The 19,168-nt window shown below is 43.5% G+C and overlaps 1 protein-coding gene across 1 annotated transcript in view; it reads right to left on the bottom strand.

Annotated features, from left to right (window-relative positions):
* Positions 1 to 19,168, bottom strand: part of ELMO1 (engulfment and cell motility 1) — a 475,397-nt gene that overhangs the window by 313,032 nt on the left and 143,197 nt on the right. The window contains exon 13 of the mRNA XM_044293583.1: positions 17,797 to 17,928. Within this exon, the coding sequence (XP_044149518.1) occupies positions 17,797 to 17,928 (132 nt within the window). The remainder of the gene's footprint in view (positions 1 to 17,796; positions 17,929 to 19,168) is intronic.

Below are 19,168 nucleotides of genomic sequence, written 5' to 3'. Positions count from 1 at the left end.
TTCACACGTCCGTAAGTGTTTTGCGGATCCGCAAAACACGGACACCTGCAATATGCATTCTGCAATTTGCGGACCGCACCTCACCGACACTATAAAAGAAAATGCCTAATCTTGTCTGCATAGAATAGGACATGTTCTATTTTTTTCCGGAAACGGAATCACGGAAGCGGAAGTGCGAATTCGCAAATGCGGATGCAGACAGCACATTCCGGCCCCATTGAAAATGAATGGGTCTGCACCCGATGCGGACCCATTTTGCGGACGTGTGAAGGGACCCTAAATGAGTTTACCTTCCGTGTTTCCCTGAAATTAAGCCCTACCCCGAAAATAAGACCTAGCCCTATTTTGCAGGGTTTTGGGAGTAGGGCTTAAATATAAGCCCTAGATAAATGTTATATCTATGGAAGTGTGGGTGAGTCAGCAGCTCAGGAGCGCTCACTAATGGCTCCTGAGCTGCCAGGGCGGGCGGGCAGGACCTAGGCACCAGAAATCTCTGCTCTCCCAGCTGATCAGAGGTGGGCAGGAGTCACAGCAATGCAGGCTGCCAGCACTTAGCCTTCAGTGAAGCTGCTATCCCGTGCATACATCGCGGCTGGCGGCTTCACTAAATGCAAAATTATGCCAGCAGCCGCGCTTCCATCTACCGTACGTGTACATCGCTGGGCAGGCTGGACAGCTTCTCTACCCTGTACTGCCGCCAGTCGGCAAGTTCCAACAATGAGGCAGCAGGAGATGGTTATTCTCCTCTCTGCTCCCTGGAACTGGAGGTGCTGATTGGTGTTGAGCGCGACCTGTTCCCTCCCCCGCTTCCACCAATCAGCACCCTGTCAAGCATAAATATGTGATTGTTGTTCATGGAGCCAAAATAAGCCCTACCCCTTTTTTCGGAGAAAAAAAATTATAAGACCCTATCTTATTTTCGGAGAAACACGGTATATCTTATGGGACTTTCCCGAAAGTGGAGGTGGTAAGCATGGAAAGACGGCATGACCAGCTACTCCAACAAATTTACCAATTTTCTGGTGCAAATGAAGCCAGAAATCTATGGATGCGCCTAATTTATAACGAGGCATGCACCTAGTCATTAATTAGATGCATCCTCCGGTGGCGCAGGAGATATCAAGACTTGTTCAGAAAGCGCCGGTTTTGATAAATAACTCACATACAACTGTCCCTAAGGGCTCATGCATACGGCTGCAGCCATTTTTTTTCCACATTTTGCAGAACAGAATGTCCGGCCCATAAAGGAACTATCCTATCCTTGTCCGTATTATGTCCAAGAATAGAACATGTTCTATCATTTTTGTAGACCAGCAGAATGGACATACGGATGCAGACAGCACATGGTGAATGGGTCTGAAGTGAATGGGTCTGCATTCCACCCGCAAAAAATGCGGATCGGATGTGGACTAAAACACTGGACGTGTGCATGAGCCCTAACTCACACTGCAGACTATCAGTATATTCCTATGTGATGCAGATTCAGCACATCTCACCTGCCTCCTGCTTTTGATAGATTTCTCTCTGTCAACTCTAACAAGCAGGACGGAGGAGAGACCAGTGTGAAGTGGCATCTCATAGAAATACACCGGAGATTCTGCACACAGAACCACCATAGCATAGACAGTTAAACTGACCTTACACATTAGATCTATGTCAGTCGAACACCCTGATTTCTGCCAGAAGGGATAAGCTAGATAAAGATGCAATTCTTTGGATTAATGAAAGCCGGCCACACAGGGGAGAATTTCTGTCTATATTTCTGTCTAGGAGACCATGGTCTGGCCTGGCGGTCAAACTAGGGGTCACATGACATAGATAGCTATAATTAAATAATACAGAATGTATAGCTGTAACTGAGTTGGGATGAAATTACAATGTTGGAATATTTCTGGTGAGTTGAAATATCTTCTGATTATATAAAGTCGTTGGATGCACTCGCTTGGTTGAATCTGTAGGGAGTGAAAGAGAATCCCCTTGGAGAGGTTTCAGCGAGCAGCAGTAGCTAACTCTTATATAAATGTTTGAGAAGTGCTTAAATTCTAGTATCATCTAGTAGCCCTGGAAATTACTAAAGATTTGGTTTTGTAGCCATATTCTGTTATAAATGCATTTGGGTTTATCAATGTGTTAAGATATAATTTGTAACGTACAGTACCAAACCCTATCTTCACTTTGATTAGTCACACTCCACAATAGGAAATAAGGCATTTTTCTTAGGTTGAATTCACATACAGTATGTTCTGAAGTTTTTTTTCATGGTGTTTTTATTGTGGGTGTTTTTTTTCACCAGCCCGTGACCAGCCCGTTTTGGGCCTTGATGAAAATATGAAAATCACCTGGTCATTATCACCTCTTAAAAGCTATAATTTTTTAATTTTTCCATCTTTGCAGCCGTACAAGAGGTTGTTTTTCCGGGACAAGTTGTAGTTTTTAATGGTACCATTTTGGGGTAAACAAAACTTACTGATTAACTTTTATTAACTCTTTCTGGGAAGGAGATGGGAAAACAGCAATACTGACGAGTTTATACGTTACAAAGCGGATTTTAGCTGGATTTCTCATCATTGTCTCAATCTTATTGCAGTAAAGGGGAGGCATAGAAAATGAAGTAACATCTCAAGACAGAAGGGTCAGACTGAAGATGTACTCAATTTATCAAACATCATGGGACATTTAATACATTTCAGTTATATTACGGCAAAGAAGACTCCTGCCAAACTGTCTAAAAATTCTCATCATGACAAACTGCTCACATAGTGCTATTTTTTGCCATCAGTAGTGTGTTTTTTTTCCAAAAATGCTGTATAATCTGCAGTAGGTATGCCATTTTATCATATGCCTCAAAATGGCAGAAAAAACGTGTACAAAATGCCCTTTAAAAACAAACAAACAAAGCCAGCAAAAACACTTGTTCAAAAGGTGAGTTTTAAATGTTGAAAAATGTATGCATGAAGGGGCCCCTAAGGCATACTACTGTATCTGCTTGAGAACAAACATGTGGACTGGTGGTACCAGGTAGACATGACTAACATCCACTGAAATAGAAGATTCCTTTGAGTGAAACTCAATTTTTAACAGTCATCAATGTAATATATTGATGTGGAATGAAGAATAATAAAACCAGGAGGGGGAAATTAAAGTCATAAACCTAAAAGAGAGGGATTATTAAAAACTACTATTTGCAACCACTTGGCCAATATTGTGCATACCCTAAGGCTACTTTCACACTAGCGTTCGATCGGATCCGTTCTGAACGGATCCGATCATATTAATGCAGACGGAGGCTCCGTTCAGTACGGATCCGTCTGCATTAATAACTTAGAAAAAATTCTAAGTGTGAAAGTAGCCTGAGCGGATCCGTTCAGACATTCAATGTAAAGTCAATGGGGGACGGATCCGCTTGAAGATTGAGCCATATGGTGACATCTTCAAGCGGATCCGTTCCCATTGACTTACATTGTAAGTCTGAACGGATCCGCTCGCCTCCACACGGCCAGGCGGACAGCTGAACGCTGCAAGCAGCGTTCAGCTGTCCGCCTGTCCGTGCGGAGGCGAGCGGAGCGGAGGCTGAACGCCGCCAGACTGATGCAGTCTGAGCGGATCCGCATCCATTCAGACTGCATCAGGGCTGGACGGAGGCGTTCGGGTCCGCTCGTGAGCCCCTTCAAACGGAGCTCACGAGCGGACCGACGAACGCTAGTGTGAAACTAGCCTAACACACTGTTACTTCCAACATGTGACAATTACCAAGTGTTTCATTAATTTGGAGTTCTACATAATCCTGTAAAATGATAGGTTCATGCAGAAAGTGCATGCTATGTCATCCAATTTTTGGTCCTCCCCTGGATCACCAGGGTACATAATATTTTACACATACGAGTTAACAACCAAACACATCCCATTAATACATGGTTTAGGTGTATGGCCACAAATGAAGGTGACAGGGCTCAAAAACGGACTAAAGCCAGGTTCACATCACTGTTTATTTTTCCATTCTAATCTCTAAAGAACAGAAAAAAAAAAAGAAATGGATCCTATATTTTGAGCATCCATTGTGCTCATTTTGCATCAGTTTGGTCGGCTCCATCAGAGATCCCTTATTTTTGACAGGAGAAAAAGTCCTCCATGCAGGACTTTTCTCCCATCTAAAATAATGGATGCTCAAAATAAAGGATGTTTTTTTTTTCTTTTTCCTGTTCTTCTAACAGATCAGAATGGAAAACTAAACAGTGATGTTTTTTGCGGACCGTCTGTGGAACCATTCATGTCAATGGGTCCGCGAACCGCCCCCCCCTCCCCCCCCCCCCCAAAAAAAACGGAAGTCACTCAGTGTGCACTCCGTTTCGGTATGTCCGTTTCACATAAAAATAGAACATGTCCTTTTATTGTCCGCATAATTTACTAGGATAGGACTGTTCTATTAGGGGCTAGCTATTCGTTCCACAAAATACGGAATGCACAAGGACGTCATCCGTATTTTTTGCGCATCCGTGTTTTGCGGACAGCAAAATACCAGTACATATGGTCATGTGCATGAGCCCTAACCCTCATCTTTGCTTATATGGGTTCACAGGGTGCATTAAACTATATTTTTATTTTTTCACAGAAAGGTCAGTTTTACTTTTTTATTTTTTTTATGGTGGGGGTACAAACACACCAGGCACTCCAGAAAAGTTGAAAGCAGGAAAAGCCACACAGAAAAAACGTGCACTAATAAACTCTGCTTTCTAGAGACACATAAGCACTCCCAGTGTCACAAATTATAGTAGTAGCACTTAAATAGCAAATAGTCTGTTCATTGGCATTACCGCATACCACCATTCAGGCTCTTTGAATGGGACGTATGTACAGCTGTAAGCACTGATCTTTTTCTAAAACATGGCATATATAGTACGCCAGGCATGGCCAACCTGCAGCTCTCCTGCTGTTGTAAACCTACAACTCCCATCATGCCCTGCTGTAGGCTGATGACTGTAGGCAGTCTGGGCATACTGGGAGTTGTAGTTTTGCAAAAGCTGGGGGGGGCCGCAGGTTGGCCATCCCTGTAGTACGCCGTATAGGTATAATGTTGTGAGGATGCGTACAAAGATCACATTGGAACAAGAACACATTACATTGATTTAGGACAGGCATGTCCAAACTGCGGCCTTCCAGCTGTTGCAAAACTACAACTCCCAGCATGCCCTAATAGCTGTAAGCCAGGCCTGCTTAACCTGCGGCCCTCCAGCTGTTGTAAAACTACAACTCCCAGAATGCCGTGCTATAGGCTGATAGCTGTAGGCTGTTCAGGCATGCTGGGAGTTGTAGTTTTGCAACAGCTGAAGGGCTGCAGGGTGAGCATGCCTGCTGTAAGCTATCCAGGCATGCTGGGAGTTGTAGTTTTGCAACAGCTGGAGAGCCGCAGTTTGGACATGCCTGATTTAGGATAATGCCGTCACTTTTGCCAACCATGAAATATGAGGGGTTCTTAGTATTCATTAGGATGTCACTTAAATGAAATACTTCTCAAACCAGTCCATGTTCTTCCAGGATTCACTACGGCAGTTATAAGCTCATCCATATAACTAGACATAACTACTAAGACCACGTGGAGAATGCTAAACAGCTAGACAGGACCCCAGAGAGGAGCAAATTAAATAGTCTGACCTGTGCAGGTTTCCAATAGCAGAATCAATAGCACAATTAATAATTCAAGGCAAGAAAGTGAAATTTGCATCCACAGTAGTTTACATTTTCAACTGATCAGTATTAGAAAATCTGTCTTAAATCCCACTAATTTTGCATAAAACATCCAATCAAAGAAAGAAAAGCAAAGCCCTGACAGGGTGCAGCCATTATTTTACCTGGTATGAAGCAAACTAGATCATTGCAGGTACAGCCGAGAACAGAGATGACCTATATCCTGGGTGCATAATCCTTTAGGTGGCCACACACCTTGGACTGCTGTCAGCTCGTTCAGTCGACAGCTATTCCTTCCATGGATCAGGCATGTTGAGATCCAACAAGCCCAATCCTTCTTCCCCGCCTGCCGTATTGGTAAACTTTGGATGTCCCCAAACAAATTAGATGGCTGGCTAGTTATATAAAAACTAACAATTTTTATGTTAATCTAATGTATTTGAGCCAGCCAGGATATGAGCCAGTTATCATTCCTCCTTTAAAATCAAAATGTAGTCCTATGCATCCTACTGGAACAAATATATTTTCAATAAAAGAGGAGAATATATGCAATATGTATTTATAACTATAAATCTACCCAGAGGTATGCTACAGCATAGCACCACAATACAGTGATTCATGTTGGAAACTGACAAAGACCGTAATTAAAGTACTAGAAAATCTGAAAATATATATTTTGGACATTCATTTAGGAATCCATCAAGCGCAACTTTGAAATCTTTAGCAAACGCCAATATAAAATTATATTTTTAAAAATCAATCATATAGTGGCACAAATGCAAAAAAAAAAAAAAAAAAAAAAAACAAACACAAATGAGTGTTTGCTGCCCCCTGGTGTTCTTCATTATGAATAGCGATGAAATTAGTCAAAGTGAAAATATTTATCTGCTTTTAAAGGGCGTATAACATTTTAACCAAAATCAATAATAATAATAATAAACATCATCATAGTTCTCAATTAATTTTAAAATTTAAAACCAAACTCCCTCTGTGACCTGAATTTTACTTTTACGGTTTAGTGATTATTTCTTTCAGTTTAGGCTTAGACCTGGGTGAACTGAATCCTGCTTTTTAAGTACATGAGAATTGGGAGAAGATACTTGACATTGCTTCCCATGATGGATTATGAAATATCAGAGTAAAGAGTTCCTTGTGCAATTGTTCTGTTTCGGTGATGTTTATGATTTGTGTTACAAATTAAGTGGATCTAAATCAAATACATATAAGAGATTTATCAAAACTGGTATAAAGTAGACCAGGCTTATGTGCCCATAGCAACCAATCAGATTCCACCTTTTGTTTTGTTCTAATACTTGTATTAATAATTCTAAACTATGGTTTGTAGAGAGTAATTCTCTTATGAGTATATATGTCTTTAATGTCATGGGGCACCTATATTAAGACGGGCGTTTTAGACATCAGTCTTAATAAAGCCCCATAGCTGAGCATCCGCTGAAGTTATGAAGAGGCAGCGGCCTCTCCCTGACATTGGCGCATCCAGCGCCAATTCTAAATGTACGATAGCTTCCAAGCTGTCTTACATTTAGACCATCTTACATGCCTAAACCAGGCGTAGAAACTGATGAATGAATCCTCTTCCCCGCCCACAATTTTAGATCTGGAGTAAGAGAGCACAAGTCACAGATAGCCATCTGCGCCTGAAATACGCCTAATATAAGCGTATTTTAGTATAATAAATGACCCCCATAATCTTCCAAGGCTCCATATAAATGCACCATCCTTGAGGCAAACTGAGCTTCCTGCCTGATTCCAGGACTGTAGTGGGGCAATAAGTTAGGCTCCAGCCCTGCACAGCTCTGAACCCCCCTGTGTTCTGGAATTATTGTACATAGCAGTTCTTTCATGGTTTTTGCAGCAAAAAACTAACCAAAAATAACCTAGACAGAGATGTATAAAGGTGATGTTGAAAGACTTTTAGAATATTGTCAGAAGCATATCACATGACTATCTGTCGTTAATGGGGTATTCCCATCTTAGACAATGGGGGCATATCGCTAGGAAACCCCCCCCCATTGTCTGATATGCGCAGTTCCCAGAGGTGGGCAGAAACTGGACATTGCACAGTACCATTTCTCGTATCTTGTATACTGAGTGAAAATCTCAATATCTGCTTATTCTGTATATTTGTACACGCAGAGTACCACTTCTCTTGTATGCTATGTGTAAATCTCAGTATCTGTTACTATTCTGTATATATGGACACTGCACAGTATCACTTCTCTTGTCCTATATACTGGATGTAAATCTTAGTATCTATTCTCTCTCTGTATATTTGTACACTGCATGGTACCACTTGTCTTGTCTTGTATGCTATGTGTAAATCTCAGTATCTGTTCTTATTCTGTATATATAGACACTGCACAGTACCACTTCTCTTGTACTGCATACTAGGTGTCATTTTCAGTATCTGCTCTTATTCTGCCCTGATGTTTTATCCCAGACCTCGAATGTACTGCCTGCCTGCTAGATACAACTGTATTATCATCCTCAGGATGGCAATACAATAGAATCTAATGAGGGAGCGGAAGGACCTGTGATGGCATCAAAGGTCATGTAATCAGTGCTAAATGCAGTAGCTGAAAAGGACCTGCGATGATGTCACCGTCACGTGACCAGTGCAGGAGAGGATGGCTCAGCAGTGAAGAGAAGTCCTGGGAAGAAGCTGTGGTGATGTCTGCTACAGGAGGAGAAGTAAGTGAAGGGGTAGATTACTCAGTGTGAGAGGCAGAGCAATGTTGGGAGTTGCAGTAATTTAACTGGCACTGTATGTTAGGGCTGAAGGGCGGGAAGTTATTTACATGGGACAGTGGGGTGGAGTGATGTTATTTACATGGGACTGAAAGTTGAGGGAGTGATGTTATTTACATGGGAATGCATGTTGGAGGTGGCTGGGGCAGGGTGATGTGATTTACATGGGACTATATGTTGAAGGCGGCTGTAGGAGGGAGTGATATTATTTACATAGGACTGAATTTAGAGGGGTAATGTGATTTATATGGGACTGCATGTTGGAGGTGGCTGGGGAGGGGGTGATTTTATTTACATGGGACTGTATGTTAAATGCGGCTGGGGAGGGGGTTATGTTCTTTACATGAGACTATGTTGAAGGCTGCTGGGGGAGGGTAATGTTATTTACGTAGGACTGTATATTGATATATTGAGGGGAGCAGAGGGATGGTGTGATGGTATTTAAATGGGACTGTATTTTAGAGGGGGCTGTAGATAGAAATGGATGCTATTTACATTGGACTGTATATTGGAGGGGGCTGGAGAGATGGTGTGGTGGCATTTACATGGCATGCTATGGCGTAGAAGGGAAATAATGTTATTTACATGGGACTGTACGGTGGAGGGGCTGAGGAATTATAATTTTTTAGGACAGTAAACGGAGGAATATAACTACAGGGGGAATTATAAATACTGGGAGGGCTTTAGGGCAAGCATTATAGCAGAAGGGGGCATTATAAATAATGGGGGCACGGGGGGGCATTATAAATCCAGGAGACATTAGGCGCTTATTACTACTGGGGGCTCTATAGGAGGGACTTATAGATCTGCATTATTTCTACTAAGAGCACTGTGGGGGTCTTATTACTACAGAGGGGTCTGTAGAGAGCTTTATTACCACTGGAGGAACAATAGGGCGCCTTATTTCTACTAGGGGCTCTGTGAGGTCATTATTAATACTGGAGTGCTCTTCAACTAATGGGGGAACTCTTGGGGAGCATTATCACAGTTGGGGGCACTGTAGACGGCAGTATTACTAATGAGGGCATTCTAGAAGGGAATTACTATTGGTGGGACTATGAGGAGCACTTTTACTATGGGGGGCATTTATTTTTCTTCAGGATAGTATTTGGGGGTACATAAAAATGAGGAAGCTAAGATGTCTGTGTGTCACACTCTGTAGAGACTAGGCACGGCTGAGAGAAGTTGTCCGGACGGAATGGAGAAGATGATGACAGAGAAGATCTACATCAGAGGAGACGTCACCTGGGAGGAACTGGATGTGAGAGGTACGTGCTGCTGTATAGCTATAGCTGCCTTAGGGGGTCGGTTAGCCGACTTAGAGTATTGGACCATATGCATTGGGGCTTGGGCCCGGATCTTTTGAGACCCTAGCAACGTGTAATGACCGGCAACACGCACAGGGAGGAAAAAGGGAAAGTCCTGCCCAAGGGAGAGGGAAAGGTGGTGACCCCTAACTCTCCTTGCGGCTGGCACCTGACTGCCCTGACGTCCCTAGATGGGTTCCTCACCCGTGCGGCGATCACGTGCCTAAACCCTGGCTTTCCCTGAAATGAGCCCTAGGTAGTGAACGGGCCGGTGGGATCGCTAGTCCTCACCACTGCACTAAGAGGGAAACACCAGGGAGAGGACAGACAAACGCAAACACCCAGGTGGACGACAACAACTGTCCACAAAGGTCCAACAGGGATCCGGAGGGTAGCGTTCTAAAGCAACAATCAGAGAACGCAGCAACACAGCTCCAGTGGGTCTGAATAGATGTCCAGGCAGGAAGCTCTATATCTGGCAACCAGAGAAGTGTGAGAGGGGAATATAAGGAGGATTGGGAGTGCTGGACAAGGAACAGCTGAGAGAAGGAGCTACGGATCCCTGAGTGAGCCAAAAGGGTTTGCAAAGCAAACCCAGAAAGCTACAATAAGGAAACATCCCTATCTTACATAGAGCGTGCAGCCAACCGCTGCGACCTCCTGACCCCGGGTACAACGGAGTCAGGCGTGGCTCTTGACACCCTCGTGACACAACGCCCCTGGTGTGTATCTCAGAATTTTTTCTTATTCTTTATATATGGACACTGCACTACTGTATGATAGCCAACTAGATATAAATGTAATCTTTCTGCGATGTGCCTACCCAGTGTATTTGGAGTTTTGTATCAGAATAATGGAACTCAGGCAGATGTATATATTAAAAAGAAATGACAATATTTTTGACCAGGTTACTGGTAGATTAAAAAGGAAAATGGTGTCGAAAAGGTTTATATTACAAATTTGACGTAGTGGAAGAATTATGATTTGTCTTTTCTGGGAGGAAAAGAAAGGTGAAACAGTTGGCAGATAGTCTAGAAGTCTGGATGCTAAAGAGGAATAACTAAGACCAGACAGGTTCAATAGATTTGAGCATTATTGAAAATTCGAATAAAACCCATAAGAGTTAAGGAACTAGACCCAGAAACACTAGCTGGTGTGAAAATTTAGCAGATGTCCACCAGGTCAGTTATCTCCTGTAGTGCGCCATATCAGAAACATAAGAACTCATCTTGTTTACAGCTGGTGCTAAAGCCGAAAAAAAGGGTGAACCCATGAGATATTCAGCTGTTCATACTCTGGAGATACTTCCACTGCCAAAACCACTGGTGCCACTTCCATAATCCAGCTGGCAATTAGCCGTTTCCCCAGCACCACCTTTCTCCAGCTGTCCTGTCCCATGAACCATTATAATTTGACTTTGTTCTAATGTCTCTTGTCTCCGACATGTCAAATTGAGCTGAGCCTGGGAGCACGCACTGCTGGAGTCTCTGGGACCAGTGGAAAGTCAAACAAATGCTATTCAAAGCTCTAAAACATAGCTAGTGCTTTTGTTCCTTGAACATTTCACAGTGCTTTAGATGAGCCCTCCAGACTGTGACTGCATGTAACAAAAATTGGAATTACTGACACTGGCAATCACATATCACACAGCATGGTATTGCCTCTCCCGTGGACCACATTAACTTGCCTTAGTGTACGTACTGCAATGCAACACAAACAAATCAATTTTTGATAAATGTAAACAAACTGTTTCTTGTAGTCACAAAAAGTATATAAAGTAGATTAGAACTGCTGCATATATACTGTAAGCAATAACCACATACTTTATAACCTGACCATAAGACACAACAATGTTTTAGAGGAGAATAATATCAATGCATTTTTCATGAGACGCCCCGTCTTCATCAGACCTCAGATCAGACCTCCAATGTTAATCAGACCCCCAATGTTAAACCAAACAACTTATCTCCTCTGTTCCGGATAGCACCGCCACTCAGGTGATCCAGCATGCTCCTCCTGCAGAGCTGCACTGAGACCTGACCATGTACAGCGTCAGGTCAAGTACTACATCCTAACATGGCACAGCTGGCACCCGGCAGAAGAAGACCAGGGAGCGGAGAGTAATACTAGTGCTAGTAAAGCTACTCTCACCAGTCCCCGCACCTCCTGTGTACTAATGAGCGATTCCATAATGGAAGCGCTCATTAGTATTCAGTTTATAAGACGCACTGCCATTTTTCTCCCACTATTGTGGGGAAAAAGTGCATTTTATTAAGCGAAAAGTAGGCTACTAGCTACAGTACAGACCAAAGGTTTGGACACACCTTCTCATTCAAATAGTTTTCTTTATTTTCATGACTATGAAAATTGTAGATTCACACTGAAGGCATCAAAACTATAAATTAACACATGTGGAATTATATACATAACAAAAAAGTGTGAAACAACTGAAAACATGTCATATTCTAGGTTCTTCAAAGTAGCCACCTTTTGCTTTGATTACTGCTTTGCACACTCTTGGCATTCTCTTGATGAGCTTCAAGTGGTAGTCACCTAAAATGGTCTTCCAACAGTCTTGAAGGAGTTCCCAGAGATGCTTGGCACTTGTTGGCCCTTTTGCCTTCACTCTGCGGTCCAGCTCACCCCAAACCATCTCGATTGGGTTCACGTCCGGTGACTGTGGAGGCCAGGTCATCTGGCGCAGCACCCCATCACTCCCCTTCATGGTCATATAGCCCTTACACAGCCTGGAGGTGTGTTTGGGGTCATTGTCCTGTTGAAAAATAAATGATGGTCCAACTAAACGCAAACCGGATGAAATAGCATGCAGCTGCAAGATGCTGTGGTAGCCATGCTGGTTCAGTATGCCTTCAATTTTGAATAAATCCCCAACAGTGTCACCAGCAAAGCACCCTCACACCTCCTCCTCCATGCTTCACGGTGGGAACCAGGCATGTAGAGTCCATCCGTTCACCTTTTCTGCGTCGCACAAAGACACGTGGTTGGAACCAAAGATCTCAAATTTGGACTCATCAGACCAAAGCACAGATTTCCACTGGTCTAATGTCCATTCCTTGTGTTCTTTAGCCCAAACAAGTCTCTTCTGCTTGTTGCCTGTCCTTAGCAGTGGTTTCCTAGCAGATATTCTACCATGAAGGCCTGATTAACACAGTCTCCTCTTAACAGTTGTTCTAGAGATGTGTCTGCTGCTAGAACTCTGTGTGGCATTGACCTGGTCTCTAATCTGAGCTGCTGTTAACCTGCGATTTCTGAGGCTGGTGACTCGGATGAACTTATCCTCCGCTTATCCTCCACCAGTTTCTTTGTAGTGCTTGATTGTTTTTGTGACTGCACTTGGGGACACTTTCAAAGTTTTCCCAATTTTTTGGACTGACTGACCTTCATGATGGCCACTCGTTTTTTTTTTTTTTACTTAGCTGCTTTTTTCTTGCCATAATACAAATTCTAACAGTCTATTCAGTAGGACTATCAGTATCCTGTGTATCCACCTGACTTCTCCACAACGCAGCTGATGGTCCCAACTCCATTTATAAGGCAAGAATTCCCACTTATTACACCCGACAGGGCACACCTGTGAAGTGAAAACCATTTCAGGTGACTACCTCTTGAAGCTCATCAAGAGAATGCCAAGAGTGTGCAAAGCAGTAATCAAAGCAAAAGGTGGCTACTTTGAAGAACCTAGAATATGACATATTTTCAGTTGTTTCACACTTTTTTTTTATGTATATAATTCCACATGTGTTAAAATTCAGAGTTTTGATGCCTTCAGTGTGAAGCTACAATTTTCAAAATAAAGGAAACTCTTTGAATGAGAAGGTGTGTCCAAACTTTTGGTCTGTACTGTATATTTACAAAACCATTTCTGTATGTTCAAAGTGAATGCCATCTAATTATTGTTCTAAAGTTCTACACACAAATGAGCATTTATTCACAGGTCTGTGTCTGTCTTGCAGATGCAGAGTTTAGGCATTTTGTTTGTTTACTTTGTTTGTCTGTTTTTTAACCATGATTAATGCTCTTTTTGCATCTGCAAAAAAATTGATAACTTTATTTTCTTTACATTTTACTATACAATGGATCAGGAAAAACAGACAGACATAAGATGGCATTCGCATTGGTCTGTGGTTTTCATTGACCAATAGACTTGAAGGGGCGTCCTTGGTCCACAAAACAGACCAAGCTAGGGCATGTCTCAGTAAACACATGAAAATAAATGGATCTATGTGCTGTCCATGTAGAACATCCATGATTCCGAAAAGTATGAATAAGCCCTTACTCAAAACGCTGCCAACAGCTTCCCATTGATTCCAACGGTAAATACATGCCTTATTGGACATGGGCATATATTTTTATGTTCTAAAAATTACTTCAGAAATAGCATGTCATTTCTTTGAAGTGTATTTTAATGGGAAAAATGTAATATCTGCCTCTGAGCTTTTCTGAGGTGTTTTCAGAGACAAATCTCTATTTTGATCTGACATAGATTTTCCAGCCCCATTTTTTCACCATAAAAACATACGTAGCCTTAACCTGCAAAGCTCCTGGAGCAGGCCTGTAGAACTGATGTCGAGTACACTGCATTTTTTCCATGGGGAATTACTGTAAGTGAGAGAGAAGGTAAAGAAGGTGTATTTAATTCCTTAATGCAGGGCTCGACAAATTTCCTTAGAATCTAGGAGCCGTTTTTTGTTTTTTTACCTTATAAAGCCTTATTTTCAGCGACAAAAATAACACATCTTAAATTAACATATAAAGAAGTCTAAAACCAAACAACATGGGCATTGTTTATTATCAGTGTACTGTGACGTCACTGTGCGCTGCATCTCCTCAGTGTTTATCAGTGTACTGTGATGTCACTGTGTGCAGCATCTCTTCAGTGTTTATCAGTGTACTGTGACGTCACTGTGTGTATAATCCCTGCGCTGTGACGTCACTGTGTGTATAATCCCTGTCCTGCAGCTGACAGAACTGAGATCCCTTCCCCAGGATGTTTGGTCTGGGCTCATCATTCATCTCATAGCTCTTCTCATGTAAACTTATTTTGTGACTAGATAAAACTAAAGCAGCGCTGGGTTTGAAAAGAAATGTCCCTCGTTGCCGCCTGTATCCGCCGTCACTGCGGGATCACTGCCCTTCTGCTGTCCCAGATTATTTGTCCTGTCCGGGGGATAATGGAGTCGCTGTTGTCGGTGTCTCCGGGGCCGTCCTTGTGCTCCCTCCGCTGTGGAGTCCAGGCCGGGATTTGGTTCCAGCTCTTGCCGAATCTACATCCCGTGCTGTGATTGGGAGGCGTGGGGCTGCGGTCCTGTTTGTCAGAGGGATCTCGGAGCACACAACAATAACCGGACTTCTCTGACACCTTGATAATGCTCCCCAATAACTTCCCCTCTCTATTACACCCCTATAGTGCACCCCAGTAACTGGACTTTAACCCTTTAATGCACCCCAATGATTTTCCTTCTCTATTAGACCCTAATAATGCACCCCAATAACTTGACTTCTCTACTGCACCCCGATAATATTCTCCACCTGCACTTTTTACCTCCCCCTCACCATGAGTCTAAACTTTCAGACTTCTTCATGACACCCTGGGAGTTGTTGTGCACCCTCGGGTCTCGGTGCACCCTTCACCCCCCTCCTCCACCCCCGGGTCTTGGTGCACCCTTCACCCCCCTCCTGCACCCCCGGGTCTTGGTGCACCCTTCACCCCCCTCCTGCACCCCGGGTCTCGGTGCACCCTTCACCCCCCCCTCCTGCACCCCGGGTTTCGGTGCACCCTTCACCCCCCTCCTGCACCCCTGGGTCTCGGTGCACCCTTCACCCCCCTCCTGCACCCCCAGGTCTCGGTGCACCCTTCACCTCCCTACCGCACCCCGCTTCTTCCTCGGTGACGCCCATCAGAACTTCTCACAACTCCAGGCTCTCACTCTGCCCCTCCCTGGGAAGTTGTGTAAGTTCTCCCCTGTCCACAGCAGAGTCCCCGCTCTTACTTACAATCAGGCTGCCGCTGGCCGGTCCCAGGCTGAGCTGCTGACACCGCTGGGAGCTCCGCTCTCTCACACTCTGAGCCCGGGCAGCATGCAGCTAACTCTTATCTGCGGGCGGTCACCCACTAAAAATAGACATGATGTCACTCCGGAGGGGCTCCTCTCAGGGAAACACTGGAAGAGTCTTCGTACAGGAAAACGGAAACCCCGCCGTAGTCACCTGCATGAGGCGTGCGGTGGACAGCGCCTAGCGGGCAGGTGAGCGATGCCACGTACAAGTCGTGTGTCACTCCGCGGCCAGCTGACACTGACAGCCAGCGGGGAGAGGGAGTGGTGTCACTCAGCTTAACACATCATGTGCACCGCCTGTCACATTGTTAGCCTCGTGGTCTTAACCCTCCAGTGGCTGCGCCCGGCTGCTGGGCCTATTTTCAAGCAGGGGCAAATACCCAGGCACCTGGGATTTGTCGAGCCCTGCCTTAATGACCGGCCATTTTTTTGCATGCTCCATGAAATGAATGGATCTGCATCAGATCCAAAAATACAGTCGTGTGAATGGGGGCTTACTGAGAGGTTTTTCCCCTTCAGCTTTATAAGCAGAATCCAGGGGAGGGCAGTGTGAAGCCGCATCTCATAGAATACAAGGGCTCTTTACACAGCACACATAGATAGCAGAGACAAGCAGTTTGAGATGGGCATTTACAACTCAACAGCTACACATTGTGGGAACTCACCTACTAAATCACAAGGGGTGAGCATAAACAGGAACCAGGGGGGTAGAACTTGTTGGTGAGGGAGAGTATCTGAGAGCTGCCAGGAGGGATTAGACAGATGAAGTAGTTCACAGAAAGTCAGCAGCACATTGTAGACTTACCGTATTTTTCACTCCATAAGATGCACACTCCCAACGTTTTTGAAAATGGCAGTGCGCCTTAAGGAGCGAATACTAGTGAGCACATCCATAATGGTACACAGTAGGACCAGATACCTTCTTGTCATCAGAAAATGACCTATTGTTTAAATCACGTTTTTAAGTTAAGAACGTTTTGAAATTATTTTTGGTGATGTTATTTTTAATTATCCATGTCACTATATTTTAAAGAACCAGAAAATCCTGCAGTTTTCACACTGGCCACTAGGCCTAATAGGTGCCACTTCTTGGTCTGTACAGATCATTTTACTGCAGTTACCTGCTTATCAGTACAGGCAGGTTTAGAATGACAAATCGCTCATCTGTGTATAGATAATGGAGGATGCTCTTTTCACAATAGCTGTTAAAGCATATCTACTCCTTGCTTGTAAAATAACTCTCCCATAGAAGACAGTGAAGTCCCCTCCAGACCATTGTGTCTACGGCCAATGTAGCGGCTGTAAAGCAATTCTTTAAATGCTTTCTAAATAGTGTTACGAACAGCGCAGGCAATATAGCAGTCCCCATAATCAAGTTTAGGGAATAGAATTACTATCTGGTTTTAAAGGGAACCTGTCACCGGGATTTTATGTATAGAACTGAGGACATAGGTTGCTAGATGGCCGCTAGCACATCCACAATACCCAGTCCCCATAGCGCTGTGTGCTTTTATTGTGTAAAAAAAAACAATTTGATACATATGCAAATTAACCTGAGATGAGTCCTGACCCTGACTCATCTCACATACAGGACTCATCTCAGATTAATTTGCATATGTATCAAATCGTTTTTTTTTAACTCAATAAAAGCACACGGAGCTATGGGGACTGGGTATTGCGGATGTGCTCGCGGCCATCTAGCAACCTATGTCCTCAGCTCTATTCACAAAATCCCGGTGACAGGTTCCCTTTAACTGGTAGGAAAAAAAAAGCTGGCGACATTTCCTTTAAAGCCATTGCTTGCATTCAATGAAAATTATAATACAACTGTGAAAAACAATCATTACTCAAATCGTGCAATTAATTTAATGCTAATAAAATATATTTTATTTTCTAGTATGAAACTGGTGGAACATTTAGAGATTATTGAAAAGGAAAATTACACCATTAAAAATACTCACAGTAAAGCCAAGCTTTTTATAGTCCCTGGTGTACATAGACTTCCGTTTTTCAATGCTGCCACCAAGGTTGTTTTGGTCTGGTTCTACATCAAATGCAATCCTACGTAGTTCAAATATAATATCCCTCTGGGCCTGGACAGACAGAACATGACAGCAATGTCATAAAAATAAATTTCAGTAGAGGCTATAGTATGTCTTTTGCAATCAATAACATCTACACCTGAAGGCATAACAGCACCAATAAATGATTTAACAATCAAGACATAGTTCAGCAACTTTGCTAAGATTTACTAAACCATGACAAAGTGATCAAATATTGTGAACAATTCTATAAAAGATTTTGTCGTAAAAATTATTTTAAAAAAACAACTTTCTTTTGAGAATATAAATTTTTAAATGGCTGCATCTCGCAATTCACCTCCTTTAGATAAATGTATGCCCAGGGAGAACTTACTGCCTGAACAGCTGGTTCAGCTGCCTAGGGTCCCAAATTTGAGGAGGGCACAGGGAGCTGAAGATGCAGTTTTATTGAAAGTAAAAAATAATATATATTCTTGTAGTGTTGTGTCACTTGATAGTGTAAGGGCTCTTTTACACTTGCGTTGTTCTTTTCCGGCATCGAGTTCCGTCGTCGGGTTCTATGCCGGAAAAATCCTGATCAGGATTATCCCCATGCATTCTGAATGGAGAGAAATCTGTTCAGGATGCATCTGGAGGTCTTCAGTTCAGGACCGGAACGTTTTTTTGGCCGGAGAAAATACCGCAGCACGCTGCGCTTTTTGCTCCAGCCAAAAATCCTGAACACTTGCAGCAAGGCCGGATCCGGAATTAATGCCCATTGAAAGGCATTAATCCAGATCCGGCCTTAAGCTAAACGTCGTTTCGGCGCATTACCGGATCTGATGTTTAACTTTTTCAGAGTGGTTACCATGGCTGCCAGGACGCTAAAGTCCTGTTTGCCATGGTAAAGTGTAGTGGGGAGCGGGGGAGCAGTATACTTACTGTCCATGCGGCTCCCGGGGCGCTTCAGAGTGACGTCATCCATGCACATGGGGCGCTCTGATGTCATTCTGGAGCGCCCCGGGAGCCGCACGGACGGTAAGTATACTGCTCCCCCGCTCCCCATTACTACTATGGCAACCAGGACTTTAATAGCGTCCTGGCTGCCATAGTAACACTGAACGCATTTAGAAGACTGATCCGTCTTCAAATGCTTTCAGTTCACTTGCGTTTTTCCGGAAAAGGCGTGTAATTCCGGCAAATTGAGTACACGACGGATCCAGACAACTGAAGTGTAAAAGAGCCCTAAATGTGCCATGCAAAAGTTTACTGGTGCTATCCGGAGAACACATTACAGTCTAGCTTGCTACTA

Source organism: Bufo gargarizans, chromosome 5 (assembly GCF_014858855.1).
Source record: "Bufo gargarizans isolate SCDJY-AF-19 chromosome 5, ASM1485885v1, whole genome shotgun sequence".
Taxonomy (NCBI): Eukaryota; Metazoa; Chordata; class Amphibia; order Anura; family Bufonidae; genus Bufo; species Bufo gargarizans.
The sequence above is the reverse complement of the archived record's forward strand: the minus strand, read 5'-3'. Positions and strand labels throughout refer to the sequence as shown.